This window comes from Oncorhynchus keta, chromosome 18, assembly GCF_023373465.1.
Source record: "Oncorhynchus keta strain PuntledgeMale-10-30-2019 chromosome 18, Oket_V2, whole genome shotgun sequence".
NCBI lineage: Eukaryota > Metazoa > Chordata > Actinopteri > Salmoniformes > Salmonidae > Oncorhynchus > Oncorhynchus keta.
The window spans coordinates 2171547-2182616 of record NC_068438.1 but is presented as its reverse complement, the minus strand read 5'-3'; the positions used below and the strand labels follow the sequence as shown (position 1 = coordinate 2182616).

At 42.6% G+C, this 11070-nt stretch overlaps 1 protein-coding gene across 7 annotated transcripts in view; it reads left to right on the top strand.

Annotated features, from left to right (window-relative positions):
* The first annotated feature begins 644 nt into the window (after positions 1-644).
* wdr95 (WD40 repeat domain 95) overlaps positions 645-11070 on the top strand; it is a 37731-nt gene continuing 27305 nt past the window's right edge. For 2 of the 7 annotated variants that reach the window (XR_004828325.1, XM_035791444.2), the window contains exons 1-7: positions 2100-2289; positions 3296-3557; positions 8752-8805; positions 9030-9113; positions 10017-10082; positions 10516-10746; positions 10977-11062. Coding sequence is in view for 6 of the 7 variants with exons in the window: in XM_035791444.2 (XP_035647337.1) it covers positions 2222-2289; positions 3296-3557; positions 8752-8805; positions 9030-9113; positions 10017-10082; positions 10516-10746; positions 10977-11062 (851 nt within the window). In the remaining variant the exon portion in view is untranslated. Of the gene's footprint in view, positions 1013-2099; positions 2290-3295; positions 3558-8751; positions 8806-9029; positions 9114-10016; positions 10083-10515; positions 10747-10976; positions 11063-11070 lie in introns of those variants that run through there. The other 5 variants (XM_035791440.2, XM_035791437.2, XM_035791438.2 and 2 more) reach the window with 4 other exon arrangements.

Sequence of the window (11070 nt, the reverse complement as noted above, 5' to 3'; positions counted from 1 at the left end):
AGAATGGTCAGCCAGGCGGGTACAAAGTCCAGAAACAGGCAAAGATCAGAACCGGGAGGACTAGAAAAAGGAGAATATGAAAAGCAGGAGAACGGGAAAAACGCTGGTTGACTTGTATACATACAAGACGAACTGGCACAGAGAGACAGGAAACACAGGGATAAATACACTGGGGAAAATAAACGACACCTGGAGGGGGTGGAGACAATAACAGGAACAGGTGAAACCGGTCAGAGCGTGACAAACATAATGTCACAAAGCAAGTTAAGTTTCATCCTGAAATAACTTAATATTTCCGAGTTAATCAAATATTAGATTAGAAAGTGTTGAAATTGTCTATGGCGCTAACTAGCTAGTAGGCTAGCTGCTTATTAAAGGTAGATAAACTAGTTAAAAATCTAACATTTTCAAAAACCTGACTGTGGCGTGCTATTTAATTTGATCATGCTTTGTAAATCATTCGGTTTTATGCTATTTTAGTCCACACAACATGTCACCCAGTCACCTACAGTAGAAACAATCAAATTTGCCATGCTTTTTTTTCTTACCAGATCCGCGATGAGAAGGTTCTAGCTAGTGTATCCTTCTGTCCTTCAACTCTTGTTAGATGTAGTTGTCTGGTTTATCAGGTCCCAGGCTACAATGACTGTTATGATGATTTATTTCCAAGTTAATTATTGTCTTTTTTTTTTTGCTTTAGCGTCATCTGTACCTGATATAGAGCAGATCTAGTCTCACGTGCGGAAGTAAGCCATCTGGAGAAAGAAACTCATTGGGAGGGAGCGTAGAGCAGACCCAGAAGTTCTGACAGAACGGACATACATTTGAGCACCCAAGGACGGTCCATTTACTTTGTGCTGTTGAGTGTTATGCTATGAAATCCTGCGATTTCATTGGGGCAATTCCCTCTCATAGCAAATAGCTGGCAAAACAATCCAAGCAATGTCATGGACTATGCGCCCACGGAGACGGAGCTGCTGCTGCTGGCAGTAACTGAGGGGCAGAGTAGTAAGTATTTACAGCTTGTTTTGAACAATATATTTTTTAAACAGGAAAATGTACACATTTAGAGGACTTCTATGAACAGTTAAAACTTAGCCTATGAATTAGAATATATATACTTTAATAAAAATATGAGAACCTTTTGTTGTTGTAGACCAATCGCAAATGCCGCTGCTATAAGGCAACTTATTCCCTTTTCTTTTGACAAGTAGGGAATATTATATAGGGCAGGGATGGGCAACTGGCAGCCCCTGGTCCCGCTTTTGTAAGGTTGCAGATCAATTTCCCCCAAAAAATGAATACAAATTTGAATAAATACATTTGGAACTCAGTTGAAGTAGAATACACAGTGTGCAATTTCAAAATGTGGTTGTGCATCAGCAGGTTTTCTCTCCACCCCGTGGCAAAATGAGTAAAATCGTACAATAGTTATACAATTGCAAAATGTTCTCTTCCAACCCATGGCATAATGTGTAGAATTGCAGCAAACTTGCTTTAAAATGGCAAAATGTTCTATGCCCCTTGACAAAATGTGTAGAATTGCACAGAATTAACTCTAAAATGCACAAGGTGTGGTGCCCCCCCCCACAACACAATTTCAACTAGGGCCTCCAACACTCTGTTCGAGTGGAGGAAATGGAAGAGCTCAGCCTTTCAGAACCAGTTAAGCCCACAGCCTCTGCTTCTCAACGTCTCACATTACCTGACACAGTTCACCCGGACTCACGTGGGTGGTTGTCATGTAACTGCCATGTTATAATGAAGGTATAATCTGCCCCACCTGCCCTGAATGACGGGTCGCCACGGGTATTCCTACTGTTTTAAAAGGCTGTCAGAATGAGGTTTCAGAGACAGTTGTTGGTATAATACTATCATTATAACATGGCAGTCACATGACAACTACGCAGGTTTACACCAATAAGTGTAGTGCCCTTTAGATCTAATCCAAGGTTCTGTCTGCTTTGTGGAACAGACAATATTAGCAGAAATGCATCCGGTAGTTATCTTTGTGTCTTAGTTACCAGGGAGTATCTTAGTTACCAGAGAGCCACCCACGTGAGTCCAGGTGAACTGTGTCAGGTAATGTGAGACCTTGAGAAGCAGAGGCTGTGCGCTGAACTGGTTCTGAAAGGCTGAGCTCCTCCATTTCCTCCACTCTAACAGACAAGTGAACACTGACAGACACACAAACAGACACAGACATACAAAGACTACTGGGATGCCGCTGTGGAAGAAAATTCGCCCTTCTTCAGCTGCTGGGAAACTAGAGGCTCAGAATGTGTCCAGGTATTCTGCCTCTACTTCTCCTCTGCTTTTGCTTCTCCTGTCAGTTTGAGATTCAGTCATGAGCCACTGCGTTGTTGTTGCTTTTAACAGCAGAACAGCCGTGATTCCATGCTGGTTTTCTAATTGATTATCGCATTTTTTTTGCTCTGCTGTTTTTCAGTGTGGGCTTTCATCTCAGCATGGGGCTAACGAGGTTGAGCTGGGGTGACAGGTGGTTTGGGTTGAGGCTTTTGCGTTGTTGCACTGCAATGTTGTTGCTCTCTAAAGGAGCAGAATGCCTATTTTTCAGAGCCTGTTGACTGTTGTCAAGGGGTTGTGGAAGTGGCCTCGGTGGCACAGCTCTACATTTACCATGTAGCACTGGAAACCAAATTCAGTTGAGCTCCGTTTAAATACATTTACCCAGATTTGATAAGATTTGAATGCTGTTATTCCTAGCCCCCCTCCTATCTTCTGTTTTGGTAAACAAAATTGTAATTGCCAGATCATGCGGAATTTGTCATAAAAGTGGCTGTGTCAAGCAAAGTTTATAACCTCACAGAGAAGTTCTGCTATACACACAGACTCCCGCTGATGTACAGTAGTTATCTAACGCACATTACGTAAGGAACAACTTATTTTGCAACCTCCGTCTGCTGTGTGTTTGGTTTGTCTGGAAGGCTTTTTAGACTGACTGTATTATCTGGTGGATGTAGCTGCAAACAGGGCTTTCCTCCCTCTCACAGCATTGACTTTAAGGCTGCGTTTCTACAGGCAGTCCAATTCGGTTAGTTTCCCCACTAATTAGTCTTTTGACCAATCACGTCAGATCTTTTCACATCAGATCTTTTTCAGAGGTGATCTGGTTGGCCAAAAGACCAATTCATGAAAAAAGGATCCGAATTGGGCTGCCTGTGTGGACGCAGCAAGAAAATGGAAGGTTGGATCCCCTCTAGGTCAGAGCACCAATTACACAGGGTCTTCTTTTCTGGACTTAACCTGCGACTTTTGGGTTTTTCTTCCACAGCGTCTTTGCTGAGCTGGGGAGTGCAGGAGAGCGAGGGACTAAGATGTCGGGGCCCGAGCAGCGGGGAGAGAGATCGGACCCTGGTGTCGCAATGGTGTACCTGGGGGCTGTGTCAGAGGACAGGCCACCTCCTAAGTGGCTGGAGCGTGAGCTGCTGAGACAGGAGAACCGTCGCCACTCTGTAACCATGGGAGACCAGGTCAAACTGAGGTCACGACTACTCTACAGTGACGATCCCACACACAGCCTCAGCAAGCTCAAGGTATACCACCCTAAAGGACAGTTTTCCTGACTGAGATTAAGCCTAGTTCTGGACTAAAAAGCAAAATACGTTGTTTCCCATTATACAACGGGTGGGTCTAATCCTGAATGCTGATTGGTTAAAAATACATTCAAGCCGGTGTCTATTCCACTGGCTAAATCCATGACGTTAAAATGCCTATTTACTCTGTTCCATCTGGCTGCGCAATCCACTCTCTCATCAGCCCAGCCAAGCAATTTATAATCTTGATTTCCACTATAAAAAGCATCTAGACATTATCTCATATTTCTTTTAGACTAACATTTTGTTTTCAACAGTGGGGATTTCTATAAACCTTGCTGTCTGGCTCTCAGACATTTGCAAAATTGTTTCAATATTCAAATTCGATAGTTTTTATGACAGAAGTCGGCTTTTTAATTAATTCTCTTGAATATTTATTCTCGATGTAGGTCTTGAAAACACATTTTGGAAGATGAATGTGGTTTGATGCTGTGGGATTATTATATAGTCTGTGACTACCAACCCATTACCTTCCTCATACCCTGGGTGGTGTTACTAGGCATTGGTTATCAGCCAGCAGCAGAGGAAGGTTTGTTGGGCACCTGTTACTTAGAGACAGGTATAGACAGACGTCAAGGTTGCTAACGAATCAGTGGCCTAATTGTTCACTATTCACGAACGTGTCTCCACGAGGATGTAAAAAGCTCTGGAATGGTGGAAGTGCAAATGTAATTTTCTTTTTTGCTGGATACAAGTGACACAGACAGACAGTCTTGATGAATTAAAATACGAATTGGGTACCTAAAAAGGTAATGTTACACAAACATTTGAAGATTTGTTTTAGTTGTTTGACCCGTCTATGAATTTGAAAGTGGTTACATTTCACCAGCCCCATCCCCTACCTTTAAACTAAACTGGGCTGAAATGCTGACTGACTGACTCATAGAATCTGTATCATGATGAGTTTAACCTTAAGGTGTCAGTAGAGTAGAATTGAAGACACCCAGACACCCAAGGGAGGAATCAATTTGAGGTTATGCCAGAAATGACATTTTGAATGAAGTTGAGAATCGATTTTCTCATTACATGACAGGGCCTCTGGCAGGCAGAGAATTACCAGGACCAGTGAAGGCTGTGTACAAAAGCAAACACAATTACTGGGTCTTGCTAAAGGGATTTCCATTGAAACAAATAACAACCTTCAACCGGACTGGAGAAAGGGGAGCAACCCTGAGATTGGTAATCCCAAACTGTCACTACAGTGTTAGGAATAAATTCAGTCCATTCCAGAAATCCAGGAAGTGAATTCATGAATTGACTTTATTGAAAACGGAATTGACCTGAACCTTGGCCCCTACAGTTGTCTGTCTATCACTGTCTCTTCTTAATAGACTGTCACTGGAATTAAACATTGAACATTGCTCTATTCGATAAAGTCAGACAATAGTGAAACAGAGGAATATTGTGTGGATTCCATGCTAGCCTCTTCTGTCTTTGGTCATCTAATGAGAATACTGCTCTGCTGAAATAGCTTGGCTAGATAGCAGATTCTCTTTATAGTTTAGCTGTTAATTAAAGGGCCACTCTAAAATAGATGGAGCTACGGATGCAAGAACTGACCATTCATGAGATCAAAATGATAGTTTGAACCATGTTTTGAAGCTCAACAATGTTTGTTTATAAATTCATTACAAACAATAAAGTAAAACCACCTTACATTTTGGGGTTCTGATGGTGTCAAACAGTTGAACTAAGATCAAGAGGTTAAATGACATTAATCAACAATCAATGGTCATATATCATTAAGTAAAAGTAAAAACAAATGGATGTACCAATCCCAGATTGCCCGTTTAAGGACTTCCATGTGATAACAGGTACATTCTGCCTCAGGTAGAAATATTAATGGAGTCAGTAGTCGAAGTCAGTCAGTAGAAGGATTTGGAGAGCAATGGGGTTATGAGAGTGATGCTCCCTCCCAGTCTCATATAAATAATGATTGTCCTGCACTGCTAAACAATAAGAATGCTTTGTGGGTCTTTATAAAACATTTAGATGGTTAAATGAAATGAACCCTTATATTTTTGGTTCTTATATAGCACCATTTCTTCTAGCAGTGTGATGGCTCCTGTTAGAACCCTGACATAGTCCCGGTGTTTGATGCTGAATCGTGTGGTTACACATGTTTCAAATGCACCCAAAATGCAATGATTGATTCAATTCTCGATCTCCACAAGTAAGCTAACTGTTGATACAGTGGGGCAAAAAAGTATTTAGTCAGCCACCAATTCTGCAAGTTCTCCCATTTAAAAAGATGAAAGAGGCCTGTAATTTTCATCATAGGGACACTTCAACTAATAAAATAATATAATATAATAATATATGCCATTTAGCAGACGCTTTTATCCAAAGCGACTTACAGTCATGTGTGCATACATTCTACGTATGGGTGGTCCCGGGAATCGAACCCACTACCCTGGCGTTACATGCGCCATGCTCTACCAACTGAGCTACAGAAGGACCACCTTCTGTGACAGACTATGACAGACAGACAAAATGACAAGAAAAATCCAGAAAATCACATTGTAGGATTTTTTATGAATTTATTTGCAAATTATGGTGGAAAATAAGTATTTGGTCAATAACAAAAGTTTATCTCAATACTTTGTTATATACCCTTTGTTGGCAATGACAGAGGTCAAACGTTTTCTGTACGTCTTCACAAGGTTTTCACACACTGTTGCTGGTATTTTGGCCCATTCCTCCATGCAGATCATCTCTAGAGCAGTGATGTTTTGGGGCTGTTGCTGGGCAACACGGACTTTCAACTCCCTCCAAAGATTTTCTATGGGGTTGAGATCTGGAGACTGGCTAGGCCACTCCAGGACCTTGAAATGCTTCTTACAAAGCCACTCCTTTGTTGCCCGGGCGGTGTGTTTGGGATCATTGTCATGCTGAAAGACCCAGCCACGTTTCATCTTCAATGCCCTTGCTGATGGAAGGAGGTTTTCACTCAAAATCTCACGATACATGGCCCCATTCATTCTTTCCTTTACACGGATCAGTCGTCCTGGTCACTTTGCACAAAAACAGCCCCATGCTTCACAGTAGGTATGGTGTTCTTTGGATGCAACTCAGCATTCTTTGTCCTCCAAACACGACGAGTTGAGTTTTTACCAAAAAGTTATATTTTGGTTTCATCTGACCATGTGACATTCTCCCAATCTTCTTCTGATCATTCAAATGCTCTCTAGCAAACTTCAGACGGACTTGGACATGTACTGGCTTAAGCAGGGGGACACGTCTGGCACTGCAGGATTTGAGTCCCTGGCGGCGTAGTGTGTTACTGATGGTAGGCTTTGTTACTTTGGTCCCAGCTCTCTGCAGGTCACTCACTAGGTCCCCCCGTGTGGTTCTGGGATTTTTGCTCACCGTTCTTGTGATAATTTTGACCCCATGGGGTGAGATCTTGCGTGGAGCCCCAGATCGAGGGAGATTATCTGTGGTCTTGTATGTCTTCCATTTCCTAATAATTGCTCCCACAGTTGATTTATTCAAACCAAGCTGCTTACCTATTGCAGATTCAGTCTTCCCAGCCTGGTGCAGGTCTACAATTTTGTTTCTGGTGTCCTTTGACAGCTCTTTGGTCTTGGCCATAGTGGAGTTTGGAGTGTGACTGATTGAGGTTGTGGACAGGTGTCTTTTTTATACTGATAACAAGTTCAAACAGGTGCCATTAATACAGGTAACGAGTGGAGGACAGAGGAGCCTCTTAAAGAAGAAGTTACAGGTCTGTGAGAGCCAGAAATCTTGCTTGTTTGTAGGTGACCAAATACTTATTTTCCACCATCATTTGCAAATAAATTCATTAAAAATCCTACAATGTGATTTTCTGGATTTGTTCCCCTCATTTTGTCTGTCATAGTTGAAGTGTAGCTATAATGAAAATTAGAGGCCTCTCTCATCTTTTTAAGTGGGAGAACTTGCACAATTGGTGGCTGACTAAATACTTTTTTGCCCCACTGTATATAGTACCTCCCCATATTTCCCATCTGCTAACTAGCTAGTCATTTCACATCTGCCACACACACACACACACACACACACACACACACACACACACACACACACACACACACACACACACACACACACACACACACACACACACACACACACACACACACACACACACACACACACACACACACACAGGCAGTCCAGGAGTTTGTTAGTGTGTTTATCCCTGATATTCATTAATGACAGATCAGAGGCTCCTTGGATGAAAGGCATGAAAGGCCTGTTGCTAGGAGACCCTGTTGTCACATCTGAGAGAGGCCATTATTAACAGAGAACATGGCATGTCACCACGTCAAGGTGTCACACCGCCCTCCCCCTAGGAACATACAGAGATGTAGCTCTCCCCCACCCTCCACTTTGTGTGTGCAGTGTAAGATTGAATGTATTTGAGTGTGTTTGTTTGTCCTGTGTGTGTGTGTGTGGGTGTGTGCATTGCTGTGTCTCGGGTAAGTGTGTGTGTGTAGCTGATGTGAAATGATTAGCTAGTTAGTGGAAGTAGTTGTTTCCATTACTCCGCAAGGGCCGCAGCTTTTGTGGAGCAATAGGTAATGATGCTTCTTGGGTGGCAGTTGTTGATGTGTTCAGGGGGTCCCTGGTTCAAGCCCAGGTTGGGACATGGAGAGGGACAGAAGCCATATTGTTACGTGTATGTGTTAGTGTGTATGAGTGTTTGTGAGTGTATGTTTGAGTGATGCCTGCATCTCAGGACCACTAAAACGGGGGTCTAACCCCCACTCAACGTTGCCACCTAGTGTGTTGTTAATTAAATGGAAATTGTGTGCCATGTTAGCCAGAGTCCTCTCTCAACCTTGTCCCCTCCGCTCCACTCCCTTGTATCTCTAGCGCTCTGAGTTCATTAACTGGCTGGTAAGTGGAGTCTTGCATGGGCTGTGAGAATTGAAGGAGCAATTTGATTTGTCACCTCTCCACTGTTCTTCATTTTCCAGTAGTAATGGAACAATTCTGAAACAATTTTCCAATTCCATTATTATCTTATTGTGTATTAAAACACTGCTTTGATCTGAAGTTTCTGTTCATTCCTGTGTGGAATTACTTAAAAAAATATATCATTTGTGACACTATAATGACAAAAATGCGTCTTTTTTCCCCCAAATAGATTGAGCAGAGTGTATCCCTTGAAAGCCTGACAAAGCTCAAACTGGCATTTGAGGTACATTTCTAATATGGTTTGAGAATGTGTTGTTGGGATGACCTAGTATGGTCTTTCCTTATGGATATATGTGATTAATTCCAATCGAACCCTAGCCAATCAGAAGGCAAGATGAAGCTATTACTATAATGCATATCCAATCCTCAAATCTACAGAAGTAGGGGCTTGGGGTCGATTTGGAATTCAGTGATCCAATGCGTTTAATGACACCTTCTCCTCTGCAGGAATTTGAAATGGGTGGCCAAAGATCACTGGATGTGTTGAACTTTGGACTGATAGTGAAGAAGTGTTTGGGCTTACACAACATAGTAAGTGTCAATGGAACTGTAAAAGCACCAAGATGACGCAACTTTTAATTATAAGACAGACAGATTAATAAATGGCTGGATCTTTGTCTCTTTCATTCTCTCAATTAAATTCAATTCAATGGGCTTTATTGGCATGGGGAAACATGTTTACGTTGCCAAAGCAAGTGAAATAGAACTCTCTTCCCCCCTCTCATGCCGTCTCTCTGTCTCTGTATATGTCTCTCTCTCTCTCTCTCTCTCTCTCTCTCTCTCTCTCTCTCTCTCTCTCTCTCTCTCTCTCTCTCTGTCTCTGTCTCTGTCTCTGTCTCTCTCTCTCTCTCTCTCTCTCTCTCTCTCTCTCTCTCTCTGTCTCTGTCTCTGTCTCTGTCTCTCTCTCTCTCTCTCTCTCTCTCTCTCTCTCTCTCTCTCTCTGTCTCTCTCTCTGTCTCTCTCTCTGTCTCTCTCGCTCTCTCTGTCTGTCTGTCTGTCTGTCTGTCTGTCTGTCTGTCTGTCTGTCTGTCTGTCTCTCTCTCTCTCTCTCTCTCTCTCTCTCTCTCTCTCTCTCTCGATCTCTCTCTCTCTCTCTCTCTGTCTGTCTGTCTGTCTGTCTGTCTGTCTGTCTGTCTGTCTGTCTGTCTGTCTGTCTGTCTGTCTGTCTGTCTGTCTCTCTCTCTCTCTCTCTCTCTCTCTCTCTCTCTGTCTCTCTCTCTCTGTCTCTCTCTCTCTCTCTCTCTCTCTCTCTCTCTCTCTCTCTCTCTCTCTCTCTGTCTCTCTCTCTGTCTCTCTCTCTCTCTAAATAAAATAGTTTTCTATTTGTCACACTGTAAATGTTTCATTGTATTTTTAACAACCCTGATAACGATGTCTGGACTCAGCTATGTTGTTGTTGTCTCTCCCATCATTCCTTTGTTCTGTGAACGTCAGAACAATGCCCAGATCCAAGAACTATTCATGAAGATCGATTATTCTGGCCAGGGGAGGATTGAATGGGTGAGATGATAAGATTCATTTCCTTTACCCAGGTCACAAAATATTTATTCCCCTTAGAGTGGAATGGTGACTGCCCAAGGAAAGCAACTGACAAAATATTAAGTACAATTTCCATGAAACTGGCATTCAAAATGTTTGGGTTTGATTCCATGTCAAACAAAGTCTTTTATTTTAGCCTGATCCCAGGAATTTGGTTTGATATCCCATTTCTAGAGTATACTGTACATATATGTATATCACAACTGCTGATGATCACACTTGAGTTGCACTTCTATCCTACACCACAAATGTTTTTAATAACTATTATCTCCATTTGATATGTCTCATGTTATTTGTCATATGTATTCGCACTGCTTGCCTGCATTATTGCCTATTGCAGCTTGTGGAATAAATAAAGTACTATATTGATGTGACATTGCCCTATCTCCTGCAGGATGAGTTCTGTACGTACATGCAGTTGGAGTACACAGAGAAGGAGGAGTCAGTGTTGCGCAGCAAACAGGTGGCGTTCTCCCTGCCAGCCACGGTCAGGGCCCTAAGCCACGGAGAGCCCGTTCTGCGCGTCCACTCCACCCCCGATGGCACCATCATCACCGTCCGCGAGGATGGGGCTGTCTACTACTGGAGCCCCGAGCTCAACCTGAAGAGGAGCAAGAGCGTGTTTGTGTGTGTGTGTGTGTGTGTGTGTGTGTGTGTGTGTGTGTGTGTGTGTGTGTGTGTGTGTCAGTGAGTAGTTTTGAAGTGTGAGGAAGTAGACTTGTCCTTTTTTTATGTAGGACCACACCCTTCTCAGAGGGTGTGGTCCTAGTTTGGTCCTAATTTGGAAATGTCATAGTCTGGAAATGTGTTTTGAATTTTTCATCAATTAAATTCAATGATTTGCTTTGAATGCAGCATGAAAGACCAGTGAGCAGAAAACCAAAATGGGCAACTGATTTTATCACCATGCCACAGTACAACAAACTTATCATGGGAACAGGGTAAGAGC